The sequence below is a fragment of the Talaromyces stipitatus genome, genomic scaffold (assembly GCF_000003125.1).
Source record: "Talaromyces stipitatus ATCC 10500 scf_1105507295549 genomic scaffold, whole genome shotgun sequence".
Classification (NCBI taxonomy): Eukaryota; Fungi; Ascomycota; class Eurotiomycetes; order Eurotiales; family Trichocomaceae; genus Talaromyces; species Talaromyces stipitatus.
The window spans coordinates 2,686,107-2,710,816 of record NW_002990117.1 but is presented as its reverse complement, the minus strand read 5'-3'; the positions used below and the strand labels follow the sequence as shown (position 1 = coordinate 2,710,816).

Below are 24,710 nucleotides of genomic sequence, written 5' to 3'. Positions count from 1 at the left end.
GAAATTCAAAATTAATATGATTGGTTGTCTTGTGCTCACCATGAACGATGGTTACCAGAGAAGAGTTATGATAGCTTCAACTACATATATTTTCTCTAAATGAACTGGACTAGACCGTATTGAAATTTCATTCATCATCAACGAGTTTAAACAACTTTTCCTTTCCGAGATAAGAAACTCTTATCAAGGCTGTAACTTCCAAGACGAACTCACTGCCCAGGCGTGACTCGTGACCCATCAATCTCTTTCTCTAGCAACTAACAAATAGATCAACATTAGAAGTAAACGCCACTCGTGAGAGATATAAGAATGAAACATAACATGAGACATTGACATCAACAAGAATCGACATCATCCACAGTCGCAGCGCAGCCGAATCATACAAGATTGAAGAAAGTGTAAAAGTGAAGTTTCACCGTAGTCTATGAGGTATCTGGAGCGACAGGTTGTAGATCTCTTTAATCTACCCTTGAAAATATAAACCGAGAATCTAGACAATTTTATAACTTCAAATGTGAAAGGAGAGAGAAAAAAAAAAAAAGGGAAAGTAGTACAAAGGAAGAAAAGAGGAAGTCGATACTCTTGCAGAGGTTTTCAAACTTTGTATCAAGAATTGAGTGACAAGCCCTGGAAACCCCCAATCCAGTCTGCTTGAGGATGTTCGCTCCGTTGGTTGTTGGAGGCTGCCCTGAGGTAGTCAGGACCCGTTGGATCAAGAAAACCATAACCATTCGGTGAGATCGGCGCAAAGGGATCATGCGATGGATTGCTCTGCGCAAAACCTGCGTCATGTTGCCGAGCACCTGAGCCTAGCCCTTGATATGGGTCGACATAAGTATTGCGTAGCATCGCGTTCCCACCAGCAAAGTCGCCTCGCTCCAGAGCATCACGGATATTTGGGGGTGCTTGGGATAGGTGCGAGAGATTGTAGTTTCGACTTTCATGGGGGTGTCGCCGATCAATCGGAGGCTCTTGACTATATCCTAGAGCCCCAACTCCTGGAGGCTGAAGACCGGCAGACGGTGTAACAAAGGAAGCTGGGTTGATTGCAGACATCCAAATCCGAGTTTTGTAAATCTTGAAAAGATCCGTTACCAAGGAATTGAAATTGATATACGAGTCGGCGAAATAGTAAAAGGTCAGCTTTTTCCAGTCCCTAAAGCAAGTCAGCAAAACGAACAGAAAACTTTGTAAAAACAACGGAACGAGGTAGATCTTACATTTGGAATTCTGCATCAAGAATCTCCATGTTGAGCCTATGTTCAACAACCTTTTGTTGGCAGACACGTTTGGCTTTCGCTTCATTTCCTTCTTTATCACGAAGAGTCAATATTTCATGATTTTGCGCGAGACGCTTGATCAATTTGGGTTTGATCTCTGTCGACTGAGGCTCGTGTGTTCCATGGGTGCCAGTCGGACTCATTCCACCGACAGCACTGCGACCTCCCAAGCTTGAACCGACCACAGAAGATGCCCCATTTTGGTTTTGACGAGAAAACATCATCAAGCATTTGTAATGCTCTTCTGCAAACTTCTCTTTCAATTCCCTCGCCTCTTGCCAGGTGACATTGGCATGTTGAATAGTTCCGAGGTCTGTACCACGGTCTGCCTCAACAATTACCAAGTTGCCTGGATTGACTTGGAGCCCGGTGTCTTCCTGTATATAGAAAACGTCCGCACGATGGCATTTGAATGTCACGATATACAGCCGCTGGTTCTGATGAGGCTGCGATAGCCCTGAATGTGGACGGCCATACGCTGAAGGCACGTTGTAAGCTTGGTGTAGAGGCAGGTCACCCCGAAGAGAATCGCGAGACGAATAGTATGAAGCTTGAGTATAGTCAGTAAAAAGTTGGAAAAAAAAGAGGTTCCTGATGAAATGGCTAAACTTGAGAGTTGATTAGATACTTACGGTTTTCGGCTGTTGGTGTAGCAAGAGCTCCTTCAAGTGCACTAGCAAAGTTGTCTTCACGATCATGAAGACCTGTCCGTGACCCCAGCTGCGACGGAGTTTCCCCGATTGACCCAACCGAACCATGTCTAGTTGGGACATCAGCAAACGAATGGCGTCTGCTCTGCGGCAGCTCTCCAAAACTACCAAAGCCTAGGGAAGTCTGCCAGTGAGCTCGCTTGAGATTTTCTAGAGGTCTATTCTCAACCGAGCCGAACGCAGCAAACTGTCTTTCAAGGTTGACAGAATGCTCGGAAAGTCGTCGACGAGCGCTGTTGCGAAGACCACCATAGCCAGGAATGTCCCCGAGTTCATCCAAATCCTCTACAGCTAGATCGGACTCTTCTGGTACGCTGCCTTGGATACGATGCAAACTGTGCAGGCCGTTCTGGAGAGAGTAGTTGCTGTTGACGGAAGCAGACGAAACGGCACGGTCTCTCACGCGAGCTCCATCGAAACGTGCAGCTTGACGAAGAAGAGCATTCTCCCGTGTTAGTTGTTCGATCGTCCGTGCTTGGCTGGAAGTGTACGATTGGCCGTCGTTCAAATCATTCGCATTGTCTTCGTCATCGGCGTCGTCTTCCCGCACACGGCCCAAGAGTGCAGGGTCATGACCAAGATCTTCTAGCATACTAGGCCGAGAAGTTCGGTGCTGGAGTCCTCCGGCCTGGTTTCCAGGGCGTTGACGCAGTCCATTGAAGTGATTGGTCGTCTTGGTCGACATCAAGTTCATGGTCTCCGGATCAAGTTGACCAACCGAGTAAGACTGTGATCGGTAGGTCTTGGGAGTGGGGTGAAGGGGAATCGTAAATGGAATGGAAGATTCGCCGGCCATAGACCGTGCAGTAGGACTCAAGATCTCATCAGCGGCGGAACTCGTAGTAACTGCCATACTGGGCATTGTCGGCGATTGGCTCAGTTCGGTCAACCTCGATGGTGGCTCCTTTCTTGTCTCAGAGGTCCAAATGCCGGTAGCCCAAGGAAAGCTGCTTCCATGACCCCAGGACATGGAGCTCGCAAGGCTAGGGCTAGTGGCGTTACCCCAACCCTGCTGCTCGGCTCCTGATGAGGAAGGGATGGAGCCGGGGGACACCACAGTCCCAGCTGTCGTCAAGGAAGCCTTGCGGGGCAGGTTTTGGGGAACTTCATTGAGCCAAGATGTGCGACGAGTTGGTTTCGGCATGGGTGCAGTATGAGCCGTTGTTACCTGGCGAAGATGCTCGAATTCATCGTCAGAGGAAGTAAGAGCTTCGGAATCGGGCGTAGAACGTCTAATACTGGGTTTACCCTTCTCTAGACGGACGGACGCGCTGGTGCCAGACGCGGAGTTAGCCGCAGCCTTGGAGGGCAGGATGGGGGTATCCGTTCCTGCGGCCATGATAACGAAGCTCTCGGGAAATAATGTATAGGGAATGTGCTCCTAGCAGATTATGCAGGATGGACTCCGGCGAGGTAGATAATTGTATGCGAAATAAATCAATCAGATATTTTGGGTGAATATATGTGTTACTTTGCTAGGCTCAGTCGAGGCAATGCAAAAGTTGGAGGGGTACTGTAGATCAGTCATGTTAGCGAACGACATTCGCATCACTCCGGGGAGACAATTGTTCTTACCTGAAAAGTGAGAAAATACAATCTAACGATTTCTGGGTCTCGTAGTAAAAAATGGTCGAAAATACAAGCGAACGCCCTATACAGCGGATGTTAGACGGAAGCCTTGAGTAGACAGATAATAACGGCATACCCCTCTACCTCGCGAGTGACAAATCTATCCTGTAATCTATCCGGAACAAGATCAACGAATGTACAAATTCTTTTCCTGCTCTCCGATTGTCGATGACCTGCGACGACGAAGAGATAACGACCGGGCTTGCGGCTCTGCTGCGCTTGGTTAAACACCCGCGCTTGTAGGTCGCTCTAAGATGTGTAATGTATGTGTATGTGTATGTGTCTATCGCGCGAATGTGCAATTTTGAAATGCGCGGAAAAATATAATCCGAGCGCTCTCGTTGCCAGACAAAGAAGCGGACAGCGTCGGAAATGAAGTCGCGGGTTCTGGTAATGCGCTACTACTTGCAAACTGGCGCCAACAGGTGATGCCCACCACAGAAGCAGCGCATTTTCAGATCTTGGAGAATCTGTAGATCGCGGACGAATTAATGAACGAATATACCATAGTAAACAAAAAAAAAAAAGAAAAAAGAAAAGAAAAGATTCCATGCGATAATAATCGAAAAAAAAACATCACACTTACTGGAAAAAAACCCGAACCCGTCGAGGTTGAAGCTTCCGCTCCCCTAACTTAACGGGTGTCACGAGGGTTGGAGATGGACTAGTAAATCGTCGGTTGGCGATCCGAAGGGCACACAGGTCTCTGTTTCTTTCCTTATTCATCCAACGAATTAGAGCCGAGTGGATAAGCAGAAGTGAAGAGGAAAAAAAAATAGAACAAATCGTGAAGAAGAAAATAAGAAGAGATGTAGAAGAAGGAGGAGGGGGGGGGGGGGGCAAATAATAGGCAGTGTGGCATCGAGTTGGGTGATGTGGTGGCGCGGCAGGCTTGTAAGACCTGGAGAAAGGAAAATGGGATGATTGTATGGATGGATTATGGGGTAGATGGATGGGGATGTTCCGCAACCGAGAGATACGTCGGTCTGCAGTGTACCTTCTGTATTCCTGTATTCCTTTTTTCCCCTTTCCCCTTTCTTTTGAATGGAAGCTGACCAATGTATCGTTTCCCGTGTAAAAGCGAGTGAGGAGAGAATCAGAGCCAGAAGCAATGGGGTTAGCTAACATGGAGCAAACGCAGCACGCTAGAGCCCCGTGCACCGTGTCTGCCCGTTCGGCTAGTCAGGACGGGGTGAGTTGATCAACTTGATAGTGGAGAGAACGAGCGACGTTCAGACAGTCGGCAGCTCGGTGTTACTGAGGTGGCTGTCTGTCGTGCGTGTTGTATAGGATGTACGGAGTAGAAGAGGTGAAGAATAATGTTGGACGAAATATCGCTCATAGAAATTGATGAGGCATTCCATGCAGACCATTAAGGAAAGATTATCGTTGGGAAGGTGCCAAGACCACCAGCGGCATCATCGAGCAGGCGGGGAAGGCGCGACCACCTCTGTCGCTCTTTCTCTGTGCGTGTCACTTTCTGCTCGCCCAAAGGGAAAGAGCGATGCCATTTCAGTCGCTCCTTCTGTATGGGACACTAGCAAGTCCGGGGTGCTTGTCCAGATCAGCCAATCGCGTTGATCCTTCTTACCCGCTTTGACTGGGCTGTGTTTCTCCATTGGCTGCATTTGTCCCCGCAGTATCACTCTGACGACTCAGTGGTGGGGAAGAGGTCCAGAACATCATCATATCCCACATTGAACACACCAAGCACAAAGATTCATCATTATAAGAAGCATGCCACTCAACAGGATCATTGGACTCTACGACAGCCACTCCAAAAACTCCAGAAATTCTAGACACTCCAGACACTGCAGACACTCAGGGGTTGGTAGATAGATCCCTGGATGCAATAGATTACATACAGGAATTCATTGTCAAGTACAACCCCACCTGCATCCTCTACGTTGTATTCGCCTGGGGAGTTAAGTGCTACGTGCGTACTAATGAGTTGAAGAATATCCTAGAGCTATACGTCGACATGGCTATTTTATCATGACTTGTCTGCATTCAGTTTTCATACACACCGATGCAGGCATCCTCGTCTACTATGTAGGATACTGTGTAGGATACTATGTTGCGGTCCAAGTAGTGCCATGCAGGGCATCCCGAGTACCCGCTACACCTACGTAGTACATAGTAAGCTACTGAATGCACGCCGCTATAAGGCCTGAGGCTTTCTCCAGATCATCCAGCCAATCGCGCATCGCAGGCTAAGGTTGCGGGATTTTCGCCCAGCCACCTGACTGAATTGACACGCCCATTTTCCGGGGTAAATTGCAGCCTAACTCTAACCCAGACTAATCTAGCACTGTCTCATTACTAACTACCAAGTCTGATATACTATGTATAACACGTCAATAGAGGCATGCATACACTTCTACACAAAGAAGCATAATCTCATCCAAAGGCGGGAGACAGCCAAACCCCACAAATCCCGTGTGAATGTCTAGGCTAATGAATAGGCTATTGAATAGGCTATTGAATAGATGGGATGAAACACCTTGTTGGACAGAAGACAGAAAGAAGATTGCCAAGTCAGAGAGGTCGGAGCGGAAAACGAAGAATCCGGGGTATCGAGATGACACGCATGAAGCGCCGTTCACTACTCTGTAGGATACGCAGGAATGCATCCCGGTGGCGCAACCAAGGCTCTGTGGCGCGGAGGGGTATTCATAGTACGGTGTACTATGATAGGTATAGCTGAATAACTTTTGAGCTTTCCATTGTCTCTTATTATCATAGGCTTGATATGAGCTGAAGATGAAGAATCACATGTTATGAGAGAGGTAACCAGCAAAGACATGACGGGGCAGATCATGAGACTCAATGCATATCCCCCTTCTTGAACTATGGTAGTACATGCGATTGGCGGGGTATGGTACAAAGCTTCCAAGCCTTATCCAGGCCCTTACCTCCTGTCCCCGCGGCGGAAGCAGAGTGGCAAGGCGAACTTCATCCGTCATGGATAAGTGGCGAACATAATTATTGGCGACAGGATAGAGATGAACATAATCAGGAAAAAGCTGTGTGTCATTCTATCAATACATACTACAGAATCTTGCTATAGACAGAGAACTACTGATCTCAAGCAGGAGCACTATCCAGTGGAGAAGAGGTCGTAGCTCCTGGGCCCTTTTGCTGCCGCAACTTCTCCTCGAATTTGGCAAATTCATGCATCGAGACCTCTTCCTCTTGGTCCAGAACTTGCTGCACACCTTGGACTTCCTCAATCTAGCGGAGAGTCAATGAAACAGTCCAGGAAATGACAGGAGTAGTATAACTTACGTAGTGCATAAGCATCGACTCGATACCGTTCTTCAGCGTAACGGTACTGGAGTCACAAGTCCGACAAGCTCCTCGCAATTTCAACAGGACAATCCCATTCTCAAATCCCCGGAATTCAATATCTCCTCCGTCTTCCTGGATAGCTGGTCGGATGCGAGTTTCCAATAGCTCCTTGATCATACCGACTACCTCGTCGTCCTCTTCGTTGTAGCTTAGAGTATCCTCGCCGCCACCCTCTTGCGCATCCTGGGCGCCAGAGGTGCGTTCAACGGTATTCACAATCGGTTCGCCGGAAGTAACGACTTCGGTGATCAGACTGAAGACTTCGGGCTTAATGTGAGCCCAGTTGACGTCGCTTTGCTTGGTCACAGTAATGAAATCGGGTCCATAGAAAACGGATGAAACGCCTTCAACATTGAGTAGCTTGGCTGCTAGTGGTGAAGGATGAGGCGGAGCGAGAGTCGACCTCGGCGACAGGTACTCTAAGAAGGGAGTTGGGAAGTTTTCTGGAAGAACGCGATGGTTAGGTAGGAATTTGAGAGCCTGCAACCATCAAAAAGACCCAGTCAGACATTTTCAATCAGATATTCAAGTGCATAGTCCAACACCAGACTGACTCACATCCGGGTTCGGCGTCGACTCCGTCTGGATGAATATAGACCGCTTATTGCCCGTGGACGGCCCATTGATCTTCGGTAGGTTCGAAGTCTGATGGTTAGGATGTAAGACCGGCCTGCGACGGCTTTGAGATGGTGTTATGGCAGAGATGCTGCTTCGCGCATAGTGAATTGACCTCCGTGCGCTGGTGAATCGAGCAGTGTCAATCGTCGCCGTCAAGTTCTGTGATCGCTGAACTGTACGCCGGAGAAGACTCCGTGAGATTTGTTGTGCTGACATTATGTATAACTCTGTATAATCAATCACTGGAATGTGTTGACGGTTTCTGGGTCGCGATGAGGTTTGTCAAGGAAAATAATTGATTACAAACCGGCCCGCGAGAATTTGCCCGGAAGGCATTGACGTCAAATGCACGTGAGGTGCTTAATCATACATACTAGAGCTTTCTAACCTATCTACACTGCATCTTGTATCTCAATTTATTTACTAAAACATTCAACATGCTCAATTCTGATAAGATCATTCAAAACTGAGGACGGCCGAAATGATACGCGCTTTTTGAATGAGAGTCATGCACGGGCCAGCCTTTCATAATGCATGCCGAAAAATTGACAAGCTCTTTGCCGTCAAATACTTGATTACCGTCATACCTGAAGACATCAACATTCTTCTTCTGCACTACCATATCATAAAGTCAAGCAACTTTCAACGGCACGAGAAAAGTAATCGTCGGACACGATGCCAGTCTGTGAAGTATGCTCGAAAGAGCCATCCAAATACAAGTGTCCAACTTGTGGCCTGTTGAGGTATGTTTCCTATCTTATTGTTTATGTACAAAAAACTAATCTAAACTATTATCTAAAGCTGTTCTCTCGGTTGTACAAAATCACACAAAATATACTGTGCACCGAAGCAAGATCCAGCAGCCGAAGACTCTGCGGAGAATGCGCAGCCTGAGGATCCTGGAAATCTCGCCAAGCAGGAAGATAACACCACTCAATCCAAAGAGCAAGAACCTCTTCCCAAAGCAGAGATACAAAAGCTTTTTGCGGAATATCCCAACCTTCGCTCGAGATTACGAGAAATCTACAAGACTACTCTAGAGGAAGAATGGAATGCAACCGCACCCGACTCAAAACACAGCACATATCATCGCGGCGATCGACAGGCGCATAATCACCACCATCATCACAATAATAATCGTGGAACCTGGACTGCAGAAAAAGGATTCAACCGTGGAGTCGCGAAAATTAGGAGATGGAGAGAGGGTTGTGAAGGCGGGGAGTGCACAGATGCCGATGCCGAGGGTTTTGTGAAGTTCATGGCTTTGGTCGCTGGAGAGCGTGGAGGGTAGTTCTATCAGAAGTACTCTGTACTTTCTTAGCCCTATCGTGGCTATTCACTGCGAGTAACAGCGCTTGTTGCGATCTTTCTTGGTCTGCTATCCTCTTAACCGACGCTTACTTGCAAGAGCAAGAGCAATGAATCAGAACGAGAGAACCTGTGAGTGTCGGTACACCCGGCTATCACCACAGTATAAAGTTCTCTCTTCCTGGAAGATCAGAGTTCATTGGGCAAATGATGTTTCGGGATGATGAGCAGGACCTTTCAATTACCTGACATATATGAATTGGCATTCCCAGTCGCAGATAAATGGACTGCGATATTCTATTCACCGAACTGGAGAGAATACTCGACAGCTCATCAGTGCAGCTATCTTGCGGACACGCGTTAGAGCATGTGCTCTGAACCTCTCCTACAGTGATCGAAGCCTCCGACTCAACGAATACAGACCGCTGACGTTCTTCACCGTGAGAAGAGAATTGTTGGGCGTCTTCTGCCTTCACATGGCAGACTTCATTTTATTATGCTAGTTCAATTGAAATGCAGGCTGCCGGGTGAATCACATTCGCGGTCCCTTGGCACATATGATTTGTATAACTGTAGCAAAATCACGACCAATGCGAACGGATCGGAGTACATTACCGAGGCTCATCTTGCGGTTGATCGATCTGGCTATTGTCGAACATGAGTACGGAGTAGTAGATTGGGTGATAGAGTATGAATCCGGGGAATCACCAAGGTTCCACCAAGCCTCGCTATTTCACCCAACGTAGTCGGTCAGTTACGGAGAAAGGATGATTCCCAATTTTTTTTTCCCTTTTGAGTCGAGGTATACGAATCAGAATAGCCTCTTCCTAGCAAATATAAGCTAAGAGGTGGCCTGATATACAGTCCAGACTCATACTGAGACAGACAAGTGGGCGGAACAAATAAGGCCAAGCCTCAGTCTCGCTAGTGCCGGCATTGTTAAACTTCACAAAGCGTCGCACCACGCCCTATTTTTCCAACGGTCGCCCAGCTCCTCCTATTTTTGCGATCCACTTCGCCGGAACTACCTAGGTAAGGAAATATATGATCTCTGACCATTGCCCTTTTCAGAGTCTTGAACAACACTCAATTAATACAGTCGAGGTCCAGTCCCGTGTCTTACTGCATTGTCGACCCGCACAACATTGCCACTACTAGCTTAAACTGGGCTACAGGGTTAATAGCTTTGACACATCAGTCAGACACAAGGGCTCCGTTTTTTACTTTAAAAAGCAAAAAGCAAAAAGCAAAAACATAACACAGCTTGTCTTACCGCTTCGTCCAAGTCGGCGGGACCGGTCACCAACCGCGTCCCCATCGACAGAACAGCCTATCCACCGTGGCTCTCCATGTCCCCGGTTCGAGAAATGGCCGCAGTAACTCCCACCCCGTGCGACCAAACACCCCTCCGTCTGGAACACGGATGAATCCAGCTTCCTCTCGCAGAACTTCCTCCCCCGGCGTCGTCAGCAGCAATTCTCCTCTCCGCCACCAGCAGCAGCACCAGAGCAGCGCTCTACGGACAACCTGGCGTCACAGTGCGGGATCAGCAGATGCATTCAGTTCGTTCTTGGATATGGACGAGGAGACCGATGATGCTGCTTCTCGAAGCAGACCGGCCAGCTCTGAGAATCATGCCCCGGAGAAACAGCGCATCTACGAAACGACGGCGCCCAGTGATCCGGGAGTCACCTTTGAAGAATTGATCGAGCGACTCATCGCGTTACCCATGTCGAAACAGGACGCGAAGTTTAGTGCTATATTTTTATGTCTATACCGGAAATTCGCTGCACCCTCGACCTTACTCAATGCTCTCATTGCTCGATTCGAAACTACCGAACAAAGCGATTTACCTCAATTGACTCGGGCTTCCGAACAATTACGGCTACTTCAAGTGATCGCCCAATGGGCTTCGGAATACCCAGGAGATTTTGCACATCCCAAAACGCGGCAAAGATTAGTTGACTTTGTCGAATCCATTGAGGATAGTCATGTGTACATGTTTGCCGCGAAAGAAATCAGTCTCCATTTAGAAAACCGTGTGGAAGATGACGATCTCGGTTGGCCTTTTCGAGATGGAGAAGACGGCGAATCATCAGAGGGGACTGGGTCATCACACTTGTCACCGTCGACTTCATTTATGCATTCTTCGTTCTCGGAGAATGTTATTAATAATATTAGCACGTTGGATCTGTCGGACGATCCGACGAACGACCCAGCAAGAGACTCGGGCACGATATCCACCGTCTCTAGTACGGGGAGATCGGTTTCTACCATGACACAAGCGTCTTCAGCTATGTTGGCGTTGGAGAATGCACAGCGAGAAGCAATGAGTCTGGAACTCACTGCTCGATGTGTACTCACCAAGATACAATGGCGACAATTCATGGAGATTCCAGATGACGACTTCGCCCGGGAACTCACCCGCATCGACTGGACGATGTTTACTTCTTTCAGACCACGAGATCTGGTACGGCACGTTAGTCTATCTGGATCCGAAAAGGGGAGTTCCAAAACACTACAAAATGTGAATCGTATGATTCAAGAATTCAACCACCTGGCCTGTCTTGTCGCAAATATGATATTACTCCGCGACAAGGCCAAACATCGTGCAAAGGCTATGGAGAAATTCATGAACATCGCCTTGAGACTCCGCCGTCTCAACAATTACAACTCCCTTGGTGCAGTCATGGCAGGTATAAACGGCACACCGGTTCAACGGCTAGCGCAAACAAGAGAATTAATACCACTTTCCGTCCAAAAGGACTTTCTCCGCCTTGTGATATTGATGAGCACGCAGAAGAGTCATTTTGCGTATCGACTTGCATGGGACAATTCGTTCGGAGAACGGATTCCATTCTTACCGCTTCATCGGCGTGATTTGGTATCGGCAGAGGAAGGGAATAAGACGTTTGTCGGCGAGAATAAGGATCGGATTAATTGGAAGAAATTTGAGATTATGGGTGAGGTTGTTCTTGCTATTCAGCGCAGCCAACGCACGCCGTATCCGTATATTCAGAGGAACGAAGAGGTGCAACGGTTGGTGCTGGATGCGAAGATGTTTGATGAAGAGGTATTTCCTGTCGTTTTGTTGCCTTGAGAATATTGCTGATATTCGTCTTTTAGGAACTGTATACTCGAAGCGTGCAAGTGGAACCTGCTGGAGGTGCAATTGACAGAACCAAGCCGTGGGGACCTCGATGGCTACGACCTTGATCGACCACGAACTCGTATCAACTGTCATTCGACCCTTGACCACCTACTTTCTCGCTGCCACCGCGTACATAATAATACACTAGGACTGCCTTATCTCTGCCTCGACCGATTTCAAGTCGTTCTAATTCATGTCTCATGTTTTTGATGATTATATCATACCCATCATACCCCCTTGTTATCGGTGTTGTATTGTTCTGGGATTATTGCTTATATTTACATACCATGCCATATATTTGTATTCTTCATTGGGCTTAACATATCGAGCGGTTTTATATACAAGGCAAGAGTTGAGCAATGTCTTTTTCGAGAAATAAATGCGTCGATTCTATTGGTGGATAGTAGGTAGCCTCAGGCATCACTAGCGTATTTTGGTCGCAACTTTAAATCTTTAATTCTTTACTTCATCACTCAAACAACTTAAACGCCTTTATCAACTCTTCCCCCATTTCAATTACCGACACCAGATTGAAAACTCGGAACCAAATAAAAACAAAATGACAGACCTCCCCCTCCGAGCTCGCCAACTCTACCGCGCTCTCCTCCGCGAACTCCCCCGTCGACACATCTCCCTCCCTTCTTCATCTTCAACAACATCACCATTAAAACAACGCTTCCGCACACAATTCGAACGATCCACTACATCAATACACTCAATACAACGTGTCGAACAATTCGTGCAATACGCAAAAGCGCAGCGGATGTATGCCACGTTATTAGCGAGGTATAATCCGGGCATGGATATGGATCAGGAAGAGAGGGTGAGGTTGACGGCGAGGAGGGTGGGGATGGATTTACCGGTTGAGAATAGGTTTGATGCTGAGAGGGAGAAGGAGAAGGGGGGGGTATTTGAGAGTACGGAAAAGGGGGAGGAGGATGACGATGGGGGGAGGAAGTGAGAGATTAAGTGCGACTGAAAGCGTGGAATGGAATTCTGGGGCTTGGGATTCGATGTTACGAATACGTGGGAGAAATGTTGGCGACGCAGGTGACGAGGTTGAATTTGTGTATGATATGTATATAGTTATAGAATGTGTATTCCACCTAAACAACAGACTTACGTTGGTCCGTTACAATCCGTACGCCCCTTGACGAATCGAGAGGGATATACTTGCAGTGCTTCGTCTGCATCGCGATAAAGGCTCGGCGGTTGGAAGCATCGTCCAGATAGTTGCGCCGGCCTGCCATCTAGGTGATATGGCGCTGTGGAATTCAGACTAAGCCGGACGTCTTGATCGTTGATGACTAGACGTCGTCATATTTATACCCATAGTAATATTCGGTACGCATCAACCGATCAACCAGATGTCAGCTGAACAATTTCCATCTGCCGCATCAACGTCGAGCTACTCTCTTCCTCCTCATATCCAACCTCAATCGAAGTCTTGGGCCGATTCTTATTCAACCCATCGAGCAATGTGCACGCCTTGCAGACCTTTTGGCTCGAAATATATCCACAACGCTCGCATTTGCCAATATTTTGAACCCGGATCATTTTTCCTTTGACTTGTGGTGCCTTCCTGGGCCTATTGCTCGACTGCGGTTTTGGTAATGTTATCTCAATTTCATGATCTTCAGCTGCCTCGTTTGCCGCAAGTTGCTTTTCCATTGCTGCCATTTCACCGCCGCTAGACCGGCCATTATGATTACCGCATCCTCCAGTCGAGTAATCATCCGCATCGACGGTGGAAGAGGCTTGAGTCTTGCCACTGCCGCTGACTTCCGCCGGCACCAACAACGCCATATCCTCACCACTTCTGACAATATCAAGTATAGAGCTTGGTCGTATCTTCTCCAGATCCTTGATAAGTGTTCGCGCACTCCCACGGAACGCCTCGGGCGAATATATACACTCCGTACTGAAATAATCCAGTTTCTTGTGATGCGCATACAAGACAATCTCCTTCTCGTATGCATATTTGAGGGGTTTGCTCCGCTTCATATCCGTACTATCCTGGCCTGTAACAATACTCGTCCCCCTCGACAAACGCGGTAAATCGCCCCTCAACAAATTCATCATGACGGTTTCTGCGACATCATCTGCATTATGGCCCGTAACGATATGCTTGATACCCAAACGCGCCGCTCCACGATCGAGTGCCTGTCTCCGAAAGACGCCGCAATATGTACAATTCCCTTTCTTCCCGACTTGCGCAACCACTTGATCCATCGTCCAACCATACAACTCATCATACCCGACAATCTCAAGCGGCATATCGTACTGCTTCGCGTTCCGCTTAACAGTCTCTAAACTATCATCCCGATACCCCTTAATCCCTTCATCGATAGACAACAGCACCAAATCCAGTCCATAGTCATATCGTACATTGAGTGTCTTGAGCACAGAGGCTAATACGGTACTATCTTTCCCGCCACTGGCGCCGATGGCGATTCGTTCCCCGCGCTTGAACAGCGAGGTCGAGATGATGGTTTCGTGGATTTCGGATTCGAAGATTGAGATGAAGCAGGATTTGCAGAGTTTGTGGCGGTTTTTGGGGCGGATTATTACGGCGCGGGAGGTTTGGCAGTTGAAGCACAGTGTGGGCGCCATTGTCGTTATACTTACTGGTTGAGGCTTATCGAGAGTGCCTGAGTTTGAGAATTTTTGACTCGATAAGATCCGTACCCCACCACGCTAGTCTATATGCGGCAAAGATTACTGTAATATCGGCGTTAGGGTAAAGTAAGCCCTAATCTGATTCTTAAATCTTTTGAAGCTCTTCTGATGCATTTTCCTATATGAAGATTTGTCAAAAAAAAAAAATTCCCGGGTTGACTTTGCAGTCATCTGCTCTCTGATTTGTTGTTTGTTGATCGATCAGATGATCGTCATGTTGAGTATAGATGTACTGAAGTTGCTAAATATCAAGACAAAATGCTAGTTTGTATGTCTTAGAGAGACCGTACACTCGTGTCTTGTGTTTGGTAGCGATATGAATAACAGACTAAATAATGATATATACAAATAAAGAAGTCGACTTATTCATACATTCGTTAATATTTCAATGACATGATCATATCCACGGTACCCTCCCACCCTGGACCAAACTCTCATGCTCCCTGGCAAGTACACGAGGATCATTCTCCTCAAACCAAAAAGCCCATGTACTTCTCGTGTTGATATCCAGGTTATCTCTACTAGACCTTGACCCAACATGTTGAAGTTGAGGGGGCGCATAAGCAAACCTCCGCAGCCCCGTAGAGTCGGCGTATTCTTCTATCAACGTATCGGTTTGTCCGGACTTGTGTTCTTCCAGCCATCTTATCAAGTCTGGTACTTGATCTCGTGGAAATATCATTCCTTGGGTGCAGCAACCGTGTTTGTTCATCTCTACTACCCCTTGAAGAGGCATCACGTTGTATTTGCCGGTCATATAAACCAGGCCAGTAAATGCAGGGACGCTCACGAGACAGATCACTGCAATCGTGGGCCAGTTCAAGAAGCGACGTGCGGAGGTAGAAACTCGTCGAATGATCAGGAGTATAACCAATGTGGCGCTTGACATGAGCAGGAATGCCAGGGGCATATTGCGGTACCAGAAATCATCTTCACTCCAACTAAGAGATGTTTCTGTATAAAAGAGTCGCATGTATAGCCAGTCCTTCTCCGTCTTTTCCGATCCGATACGGCTACCTAAGGTCGATAAACCCATGAGCGATTTCGCCAGCCACCCATCTGCAGCAATGATATCGTCCTCGAAGATGGCAATGTACGGGGTATTCGTTTGGAGGCAGCGCTCTAGCACATATACGTAGTCACTTGAACAAGTTAGTCGATTGATAAATTGCAAGAAAACTAGGACACTAACTAGACGCCCTTCTCATAGTAGTTACGACTTTCTTCAAGCTCCCGAAGCCTGCCCATCACTTCATTTGATACATTATAAGAGGCGGCTGAATCGACAAGACTGTTGAGCCACTGCTGCTCCCAACTTGGATGTTTTCGAGGATCGGTGTCCGCAAAGAGGACATTGACGGACAACGCGCTGCGCTCCTGAGGGTACAGTCCAGCCAAGAGTGATCCCACAGAGGCATCCAAATAATTGACTCCATCTCTCTTGACTGTCGTTACGGCAACGCATACGACCGGGGTCGGAGAAGCTTTCAAAGCAGGAGGACCGTCCGTCTGGGCATTATATGCTGAGATGAATTGTCGCGCTTCATGTTCTCGCGTCAAGCTATACTTGAGGTCGTAGACATGGGTATCGTCGAAGAAAGCCGAATGAGGGTCTCGCCAGAATCGAACTTTGCACCAGCCAAAGGTAAGAGTAAACAAAAAGACAGAGGCGAGAAAAGTCTTTCCTGCTGATGTGGTCACTAAGAGGTGTAGCAGAAGTCGAATGCTGTTTACGACCCACGTCAATGCAGAATATTTCATGTTGCTTCAGCTGGTGTCATATGAGACACATCATTGATTATATAGTATCTTGACATTTGACCAAAAGCTGAACAAGAGAAAGGAAGAAGGAGATGTTGGGTGGCGCCGCTTGACAATAGGACCTCGATGTAGCCTATAATAAGAAAAAGTGGGATAATGTGCTGAGACAAAGAATCGCGCATTGCCCCTAGCTATGCTACTCAACCAAAGCAATAGTGTAGCCGCATTTAAGCCGCGGTTATGGACCATTGTATCCACAGTTCTATTCTAGGCTTAGTCTGCAAAGATTTTTGTGCTCTTTCGAGCAGTAGCAAGCCAGCGATTCAGCCATACATGGATCTGTGGGTTGTATGAGAGCCAATTGACATGCTGGTCTTTGTCTCTCTAGGCGAACAAAGAAGCACAAGTCATGTGAACTAGAATCAGCGAACTGACATGGTAGATTGATCAAGCCTGCATCTTCCAAGTAAATACACAGTTGTGCCAGTAAGTAGCCCTAAGTTATTACATATAGCATTTTCAGATTAGTATTCACAAAAAAGATATTTCCTAAATAGGAAGGTTTGATGATTTCTAGCCCCGGATCGGCAAGCGATCCGCGCAGTTAGGGTTAGTTCGCCTAGCCCTAGCTAGACATGCCAATGACCCAACTCTACGAGAGTATCCTCATTTCAGAGTCAAGTGGTATATCACAGAATACGGATTCGAGGCTATGACAGAGAGGGCGCGGTTGAAGAGCAGCTAGAGTTGCGCTAATACCGATCGACTCATATCTTTAGCAGGCACGAGGGTACAGACATTTAGCTGTGATCACCATAGCCCCATAAACATCATGTAGAGACGACAATTGAAGCGAACAACTTGGCGTAAGTGATCAATAATCTAACCCTACTACTGAAAAGTTCCAAAAATAGGTAAACCCGACAAATGTAGAGTGTTGGTCGAGGACTTTTAGATAGTTCTCGTCTTTTGCCGGCATCCTATCCTGATCTCCGAGAATCAAAAGTAGCAATGAAGTTTGGATCAAAAAAGGAGTTCTCCCTCCAACCCTGAGGTCCTCCTGCTCGAGCGAAACGGGAACGGAAACCGCAGCTAATAATCGACAAGTCTCATCGTTCGATAGATTCGGACTATTGACCTACGAGCTCGATCAATCGCTACCTTCTCCAGATCATTCAACACAAAATTCCGATCTCTGCATTAGTCGCCCAGGAAAAATCCCCTAGGGAGAATGAGGACTTTTCGCCGCTCGGATCTGAGTTGAAATCTTGAAATACTGGTATTTTGTCCGAGTGGAGCAGTAGCGGTTGTATAGACCAAAAAGTTTAAATACAAATCTATCAATGTTGCTATTTCTCCACCTTCAGTCCCACCGGTAGACTGATATATGAGTCTCTATCATAACCGCGGTTCGTAAACGAACAAACTCCCAATCCAAGTGAGACGTGTCTAGACTTCCAACACTCTCAATGAAGACAAATCGTTAAAATATCCCGCCATAATCTCGACCAGACTGTACATCTAGAAATGTGGAGCTCATCGGGACAAAATCTCAACTTAACCCTTGCGTCAACCACAGATTCCGAGTGTGGCTAAACACTGGAAAATTCAATCAATATATGTACAGATGCATCGGCGCATACCTTCCGATTCTGCTCGGGCGAATAGGAAATATTATTAATTGATGCATATATCCGTCTTGACGTGCAGAGGCTGGATGTACTTGAGCGTCATGTACATGTATGTATCAATACCCAGGTCCGTCAATCAATACGTAAGTAAGCTTTTCATGGCCGTGTCACATTCCTGAGATGCAGGGGAGATGCAAGTACTCGGTACCTACGTGGCGCATGAATGCAAGCCGAGCACGTACAATGCGAGAGGAAGGGGATAATACGTAGCGAAGAATATATCCAATATGCAATGGGTTCACCACTATACAAATAACCCTGAATAGTATGTACCGCAATATCATACAGACACCATCTTCAAAACTATAGCTTCCCCTGTAACAAATTACCAATCATCTCCCGACCCGTAATCCGACTTGTAGCCCACAACGTAGGGAAATCAAGTGTCGACGTGAACGTATCCGCGTATCCAAACCCGAGCATGGGCGGGATCCAGCCACGGGCATATTCCAGCGCAAAGCAGGAATCCGGCATTTTGTATTGCTTCACGTCGCCGCGACGTAGGTGGTGCACGCTTCCCTGGGGGTAGACTTCGGGTTCGTAGGAGCCGGGGACGTAGGCTAGTTGGGTGCCTTGGAGGATGTGGAAGTAGTCGTCCGCAGTGTGGCGGCCGGTGTGTCCTTCGGTGCCGATTGCGGTTCCGAAGATGATAAGATACTCAGTAATACCTGCACAGTCTTACTTAGTTCCAGGCTCAGATCGGTAGATAAGGGGTAAGCTTACTGGCATGGATAATGTACATGGCACCCATCGCGCCACCAGCATTGTTGAATACCCACTCCTCATCAAAGTTCAAATGCTTTCCCTCGAGTTTCTCATCCAATTCGCTCACAATGTACTTGACCACGGCGCGCGTGTCGTTACCATGCGCCGCGATGGCTCGCTGCGAAACATCATGTAAATGAGCCGGGTCAAAGATGTAGAATGAGTCCAGATGCTGCTCGACGTAGTAGAACAACGCGGCGAAGGCGGCAAGGACTACAGCCAAAACGGTGAGGGTCGAGGTACCTTTACCTCGCGAGGAGGCTGATTTGGCGTTTGCCATTTTGGAGAAAGAGAAAGAGTGGAGATTGAAACCAAGACAATTGCTTCTCGAAGTGCGAGTGCCGCGATTAAGGAACGACGTCACAAGTTGTATGAAGAAAATTTGGCAATTGAGGGCAGCAGACAACTCCAATTATAAAATAATCTCGGCCTGGGGAAATTTTCGCGTTGATAGACAAGAGGGCCAGGGGCACGGGCGCTAGGCCTGAAGTAGTTTAGACCTTCAGCCTATCGGGTCCGGCACAGAGAGTTCAATGCTCACACCACTCGAGCTCAAAGCAAGTAGTAAAGGATTTCTTCAATTAGTAATCAGCTTCGTCTCTGAGATGTTATAATAGCGAGGCATTCTCGATGCCTAAACGTTGGTACGTAGTACGCACTGCGGGTTGCGAACCGCGTTCTTTCCACCAAGTTTCCCCGTCCTGAGCTCAACATTCTGACTAACACTGCTGTGATGGTGAGCAAGAGGGCCCGGACTAAGAGCTGCCTTGTAGCACTTCGAGTTCTATCATTTTGTACATTGTAGCTCTTGATAGCTGAGCTGGCTTTAACTATCATTTATATCAGCTAAAAATACTCAATAAACACTGACCAATCAGGGGCATATCATTCCGGATGATGCATCAGACTAACCCAATCCGTCCTAGCTAGCCGCTGCATAGATCGGACCCACCATTCTTCTCTCGACGAATTGATCTTGATCTTCAATTTATTTTAATCTTCAATTGATTCCAGACCTCTGCCGTTGCCGAGTTGCGCGATTCTTGTAGCGCCCCGGAAGCTCTCTACCCGAATCAGAACAGTATCATTACATGAATGCTAGGCGGTTGTCTTCTCGCCTTGCCAGGCTCAGCTCCTGTTGAGCGCGAGGAACATGAAACATTGTTACCTAGTGGATATTGGGTATTCTCAAGGATGAGAATATTGATCATTCTTGCCTATTCACAGGTCGGTCAGTATGAAGGCATGATTGATGAATGAAGGAAGCTCTACTAAGAATTTCACAAAGGCAAGGTGGTCGTCAGTGCCTTTGTCCCCCCCAATCTAGGACTTGATGCCTTCCTTCTCTGTATTTACGTTTGCCCGCCCAACGTATCGACTCGTCTACATCGTGAATTTGTGAATCAAATCTAGCGACTCAAAGTATTAACTTATACTCTTTAGGTGTTTAATGGAAGGTAAAATAAACAGCGGTCGCTTACTACGTATCACTGCATCGTAGCAAGATTGACATGATCACCCCATCATTGTATGCGTGTATGACTACGGAGCGGGCCACTACTGGCTCATAAACTAGATCCTTTCATGTCAGAAACGACCCTTCCGTAACCTGGGGTTGGGGGCTATGCTACCAAGGCACGAATCCCTACGTAGTACGTACCCAGCGGCTACGCACATTGCGTATTTCGTATACACATCCCAAAAATTTCGAGAAGGACCGATGACATCGGTTGATCCGTTGTTTATGGATTGTTTCGAACATAAACTGAAGATGTTGATTATTCGTGAGTCATCGCCTGCACCAGAGTCGTTACTTGGCCCCACGATGATTGGTTATGATGGTCGCAACAGAGATTCTCCGATTTCAAAATGTAATGCCACGGTTCGCTTCGAAAGATTCGTGTTCTTTTTGTCTTTTGGCAGTATGTACGAAGAGAAATCAAGGTTACAGATGAATCAATAAATGCATTCCGACCCGGGGCGTTATTGTTGATCCCTTGAAGAATAGGAAAATAGTCTGGGGATGCCAAGCCAGTGTCCAGTGATACCAGTGATACCACGGATCCATTCGGAGGATTGCTCTTTTAATATACAATTCCTCAGTATGTATACTATTGTATACAGAGCCAAGAGCAAGAGTCAGTGCTAAATTCCAACCAGATAGCCACAAGACTAGAATTAGACTCCTCGCATAACCCATGACACAGGCACAATTAGGGCGTCGCGGGTGATGGTCCTCAGGGGTCCCACCGCGCCGGCTATTGGCTGCAGAAGCCGCTGTGCCCTAAATTGGAAACATTTGTATCCTTGGGCCATTCCGGACTACAATAGGTCGAGGGATCTGTTTCTGATCACTCCAATGTGTTTTAGAAGAGCGCGAGGCATGACCCTATTTCTGTCGTTCCATCGATGACCCTAGAACCTTTACCCCTCTCCGCGAATCGCGTCGCAGAATGTCCACCTAGAAATACAAAGATAGAACTGGGCGCCTCCTGGAGTCCTTTCGATCTACCTGGGAAACCAGGTATGTACTACATAGTAACTTAACGATACAGTCACCACAGCGTAGTTACTGCTATCCACCCCCTGCTGCGGCCCATTTGGCTCTCTTGAGTTCGACCTCTCCACATCGAACAACTGGTTCGCAGTTGTCCTTGCAGCGTTGGCCGGAGCCACCAAGCGCCCTCCCTCGATTGGGCTGAGGATCATACATCCTGCATATGGCCGACATAGTATAGACGGCTTCACAAAGTGTGGCATATAACTACTTGCCTGCGACCTCACATTTTTCACGAGGTCCATCCACATGCACACCACCACTTTCCCTCATCTAATCAATAATACTATCTACTAGTCTTTTTCTTTCAAAGTCCGATTTTCTACCATTTGAATTCATATTAAAGAATATCTCATCCTCTCATTTATTTTTTTCCTGTTTCTACTCCGTCCACCATTGCATCCTACGGTATCATTCCCCGAGCTGCAACAACTGCAGCCCCCACGACACCATACACTACAGCAAAGTTTACTCTAACAGTGCAACGATCAACTGCATCATAATTCGATTAGCGCCGTCATCAACTATAACAAGAAAAAATATATTTTAACAAGGCCCCTCGTTCAGTTTTCGGCACTATACAATTATCGATAACCCTTGTTCAAAAAGGTTGACACGACAACATCAACAATTTTGAGCCCACATTCCTGAATTACGGAATAATTGCTTCAGCTGGGCAGGATCTCGCAAGCAACTCTGGTTCTAAAAAAGACTAATATTCGACTTTTGTCTCTCGTTCGGCAATACCTAATCTCGTCTCCCTTGACTACTTTTATTTTCGCTTTTGTGGCTAAAGATCTTCGGCAACCATCGCCTCGATACCAGAGCCCCGGCATCTCACCTTTCTGGATTCGGTATTACTGGATTCTACTTTTATCTTTGCATTGTTATTTTCTTGGACTACTTTCCTGTTCTCTGCTAGTCAGGTTGGAAAAAAGAAAAAAGTCTCATCAGAAAAATATTCAAATAGCCAACCTTGGCCTCGTTCATCATCCTCGATCCTTGCTCCGTCTCTAACCAGCTAACCCTAACCGCTTGCTTCGAGTCACCATGGAGCACAATATGAACACCAACTTCAACACCAAGATGCAGTCGTACAACAGAGACGCATTGAACGAGTTCGTGATGCTCCCCGTGTCACGGGAAATGATCACCCACCTTGCTCTACAAACATCCAAAGTCATCCGCTGCGAAGGCCATGTGACTGTATCATCCATGAACCAACATGGACAACCCACCCCTCCCAGCTCTCCGCCCCTGGACCCTGCCGACAATCTACCACCTCTTCCACCACTAGAAGTCTTTATCTCGTCCATTGTGCAACGATCACAGGTTCAGGTGCCAACCCTGATGACTTCTCTAGTCTTCCTGGCTCGTCTCCACGCTCGATTACCACCTGTGGCCAAAGGCATGCGATGCACCGTTCATCGTATCTTTCTAGCTTCTCTGATCCTAGCTGCCAAGAACTTGAATGATTCGAGTCCGAAGAATAAGCACTGGGCACGTTACACCGCTGTGCGAGGGTACCCGGGTTTCGGCTTCTCGTTGGCCGAAGTCAACCTGATGGAGCGACAACTTCTTTTTCTTCTTGATTGGGACACTCGCGTCAATGAAGAGGACCTGTTTGAGCATTTTGAGCCTTTTCTCGCCCAGATTCGCAGACAATATGAAATTGCAGAGCAAAAGGAAGCCATGGCCCAACACCATCACCATGACTGGTGGCGATTGAACGCCTCGGCCGAATCTCTAGCTGCCCGTCTCCGCCGCCAGAAGCAGGAAATGAGGGGAGAGATTGGAACTTTGTCTCAACGAAAATCGCAGTATCTCACTACCTCCACTACAACCAATCAGCAACAACCACATGCTGTAAACCGCAATTCTCCATTGTCTATGGTCGAGGATAGTGATCGATACAGCCCCTACCCTCGTCATCGCACTTCTCTCTACCGCAGTGCAAACCGCTCCATTTCTCCCCCTTCCGTCAAGGATGTCCCTGCCCTGTCACGTACAGAAACCAGCAATTCCTTGGCACCATCATCTCGATCATCCAGCGTCGCACCCAGTGTACGAAGCACACCTGGAAGTATCAGCACTTGCTCATCATCCGTGGACGAAGTCATGGTCGTGGACGGAAATGCCAGCCCAGCTAGCTCAGCGCTCAATTATAGTTATGTCAACGTCATGAAGTCCCAGCCAAAACAACGCCCCTCCATACCAGCAATGTCACAGCAACCGAGCAAGAAGATCAAGACCAGCAATAGCTTGGGTGGTTCAGGCGGTGGCCTGATGGCTCGATTTTTCGCTTCTGCCGCCGGAGCCTACATGAACGGTCGCATCTCTCGCACTGCTGCATGAACACAGGATATTCCTCCTGACGGAAATTGACCGAGCTGGCTCTCGCATTTCCTCTTTTTATTACTTTATTTCTTTTGTCGTGTCTCATCCAGGAGTTTTACATTCATAATCATTTTCGAACACTACAGGAATATGAATTCTAGTCGTGGGAAGAGGTGGAAAAAAAAGGCTTCTATACCCATTTTTCTCTTTCATTTCTTCAACCTTATACAATGCATCTGGCATGGCTTGGCGTTCTTTCACTTGTCTATTTTATTGAACCTTTTGAAATGTTTATCTTCTTGTCTGGGGGGGGTTTTTTTCCGGCGTTACTTCCATTCTGGATCCATATGATATATGGTGTATGAGAAGTAATGATCAATGGTTTTTCTTCGTTCTGAATACTGTGGAGTCCGTGGATGTTATATAGGATCTATACCTGTTTCGATATGTTATACATCTACTAATAAATATGACTGATAATTGGGTTTGATTCACGAACAAGATATCAGGACTACCTAGATCGAGAAGAGTATCATTTTGGGTAATTCTTAGTATTGAGAGTCGTCGCATGACAACATTTGCGCCCTGGAACCAAAGCCATGCTATTACTGTGGCATATGATGGTTGAATTTATACATGCCTATACCATCTGGGCACACCATCTTTTAGTTTCGCTATCACACCCTTGTTCTTGAATGAGTTGATCACACGACAGCGAGGCTTCGGGAGGGGAATTAGGGCTAAATGTATTTTGGGGTCTATCTTGTGGTCGCATGTCTCTAGCTACCTAGGTATAGCATTAAGGCAGTTTCTGAGTAGATTAAAAGCAGAATAGTGGAGATATATTAGTTACAAATATACGATACAAAGACA

The 24,710-nt window shown here is 47.1% G+C and overlaps 8 protein-coding genes across 9 annotated transcripts, besides 3 other annotated features; 3 read left to right on the top strand and 5 right to left on the bottom strand.

The window, feature by feature from the left end:
* Positions 1–112: 112 nt before the first annotated feature.
* Positions 113–3,329, bottom strand: TSTA_018480 (PSP1 domain protein; the record flags this gene model as incomplete). The annotated part of the gene is made up of 3 exons (XM_002483967.1): positions 113–1,156; positions 1,221–1,830; positions 1,913–3,329. The coding sequence occupies 3 exons, from the start codon at positions 3,327–3,329 to the stop codon at positions 607–609; spliced, it is 2,577 nt and encodes an 858-aa protein (XP_002484012.1). The 3' UTR covers positions 113–606.
* An 801-nt stretch (positions 3,330–4,130) lies between these two features.
* Positions 4,131–4,163: a microsatellite.
* Positions 4,164–4,369: 206 nt separating this feature from the next.
* Positions 4,370–4,446: a sequence feature (CT-rich).
* A 1,995-nt stretch (positions 4,447–6,441) lies between these two features.
* TSTA_018470 (NifU-related protein) lies at positions 6,442–7,872 on the bottom strand. 2 transcript variants are annotated; one of them, XM_002483965.1, is made up of 3 exons: positions 7,529–7,872; positions 6,908–7,450; positions 6,442–6,853 (listed from the first exon to the last, which is right to left on the bottom strand). In XM_002483965.1, exons 1-3 carry the CDS (start codon positions 7,802–7,804, stop codon positions 6,707–6,709), a joined length of 966 nt encoding a protein of 321 aa, XP_002484010.1. In that variant the 5' UTR covers positions 7,805–7,872; the 3' UTR covers positions 6,442–6,706. The 2 variants fall into 2 exon arrangements, with proteins under 2 accessions (XP_002484010.1, XP_002484011.1); XM_002483966.1 differs by having other exon boundaries at positions 6,442–7,450.
* Positions 7,873–7,963: 91 nt separating this feature from the next.
* Positions 7,964–9,449, top strand: TSTA_018460 (HIT finger domain protein, putative). The gene is made up of 2 exons (XM_002483964.1): positions 7,964–8,331; positions 8,390–9,449. Exons 1-2 carry the CDS (start codon positions 8,264–8,266, stop codon positions 8,877–8,879), a joined length of 558 nt encoding a protein of 185 aa, XP_002484009.1. The 5' UTR covers positions 7,964–8,263; the 3' UTR covers positions 8,880–9,449.
* Positions 9,450–10,319: 870 nt separating this feature from the next.
* Positions 10,320–13,008, top strand: TSTA_018450 (Ras guanyl-nucleotide exchange factor RasGEF, putative; the record flags this gene model as incomplete). The annotated part of the gene is made up of 2 exons (XM_002483963.1): positions 10,320–11,969; positions 12,577–13,008. 2 exons carry the CDS (start codon positions 10,320–10,322, stop codon positions 13,006–13,008), a joined length of 2,082 nt encoding a protein of 693 aa, XP_002484008.1.
* Positions 12,931–13,011: a sequence feature (C-rich).
* Positions 13,012–13,166: 155 nt separating this feature from the next.
* On the bottom strand, positions 13,167–14,673 carry TSTA_018440 (PP-loop ATPase superfamily protein, putative; the record flags this gene model as incomplete). The annotated part of the gene is made up of 2 exons (XM_002483962.1): positions 13,412–14,673; positions 13,167–13,354 (listed from the first exon to the last, which is right to left on the bottom strand). Exons 1-2 carry the CDS (start codon positions 14,658–14,660, stop codon positions 13,167–13,169), a joined length of 1,437 nt encoding a protein of 478 aa, XP_002484007.1. The 5' UTR covers positions 14,661–14,673.
* Positions 14,674–15,053: 380 nt separating this feature from the next.
* Positions 15,054–16,556, bottom strand: TSTA_018430 (uncharacterized protein). The gene is made up of 2 exons (XM_002483961.1): positions 15,919–16,556; positions 15,054–15,868 (listed from the first exon to the last, which is right to left on the bottom strand). Exons 1-2 carry the CDS (start codon positions 16,485–16,487, stop codon positions 15,124–15,126), a joined length of 1,314 nt encoding a protein of 437 aa, XP_002484006.1. The 5' UTR covers positions 16,488–16,556; the 3' UTR covers positions 15,054–15,123.
* Positions 16,557–18,350: 1,794 nt separating this feature from the next.
* On the bottom strand, positions 18,351–19,223 carry TSTA_018420 (C-8 sterol isomerase (Erg-1), putative; the record flags this gene model as incomplete). The annotated part of the gene is made up of 2 exons (XM_002483960.1): positions 18,351–18,846; positions 18,902–19,223. 2 exons carry the CDS (start codon positions 19,221–19,223, stop codon positions 18,482–18,484), a joined length of 687 nt encoding a protein of 228 aa, XP_002484005.1. The 3' UTR covers positions 18,351–18,481.
* A 3,319-nt stretch (positions 19,224–22,542) lies between these two features.
* On the top strand, positions 22,543–24,326 carry TSTA_018410 (cyclin (Pcl1), putative). Its single transcript, XM_002483959.1, has 2 exons — positions 22,543–22,929; positions 22,957–24,326. The coding sequence occupies exons 1-2, from the start codon at positions 22,551–22,553 to the stop codon at positions 23,853–23,855; spliced, it is 1,278 nt and encodes a 425-aa protein (XP_002484004.1). The 5' UTR covers positions 22,543–22,550; the 3' UTR covers positions 23,856–24,326.
* The last annotated feature ends 384 nt before the right edge of the window (positions 24,327–24,710 follow it).

Coding starts and splice junctions, on each gene's coding strand:
- TSTA_018430 (XM_002483961.1), bottom strand. CDS start 16,487: ATGAAATATTCTGCATTGACGTGGGTCGTAAACAGCATTCGACTTCTG. Junction 15,869..15,918: donor TACTATGAGAAGGGCGTCTA/GTTAGTGTCCTA, acceptor AACTTGTTCAAG/TGACTACGTATATGTGCTAG.
- TSTA_018470 (XM_002483965.1), bottom strand. CDS start 7,804: ATGTCAGCACAACAAATCTCACGGAGTCTTCTCCGGCGTACAGTTCAG. Junction 7,451..7,528: donor AGTCGACGCCGAACCCGGAT/GTGAGTCAGTCT, acceptor TGATGGTTGCAG/GCTCTCAAATTCCTACCTAA. Junction 6,854..6,907: donor AGTCGATGCTTATGCACTAC/GTAAGTTATACT, acceptor ACTCTCCGCTAG/ATTGAGGAAGTCCAAGGTGT.
- TSTA_018410 (XM_002483959.1), top strand. CDS start 22,551: ATGGAGCACAATATGAACACCAACTTCAACACCAAGATGCAGTCGTAC. Junction 22,930..22,956: donor CATGCGATGCACCGTTCATC/GTATCTTTCTAG, acceptor CTCTGATCCTAG/CTGCCAAGAACTTGAATGAT.
- TSTA_018460 (XM_002483964.1), top strand. CDS start 8,264: ATGCCAGTCTGTGAAGTATGCTCGAAAGAGCCATCCAAATACAAGTGT. Junction 8,332..8,389: donor CCAACTTGTGGCCTGTTGAG/GTATGTTTCCTA, acceptor TATTATCTAAAG/CTGTTCTCTCGGTTGTACAA.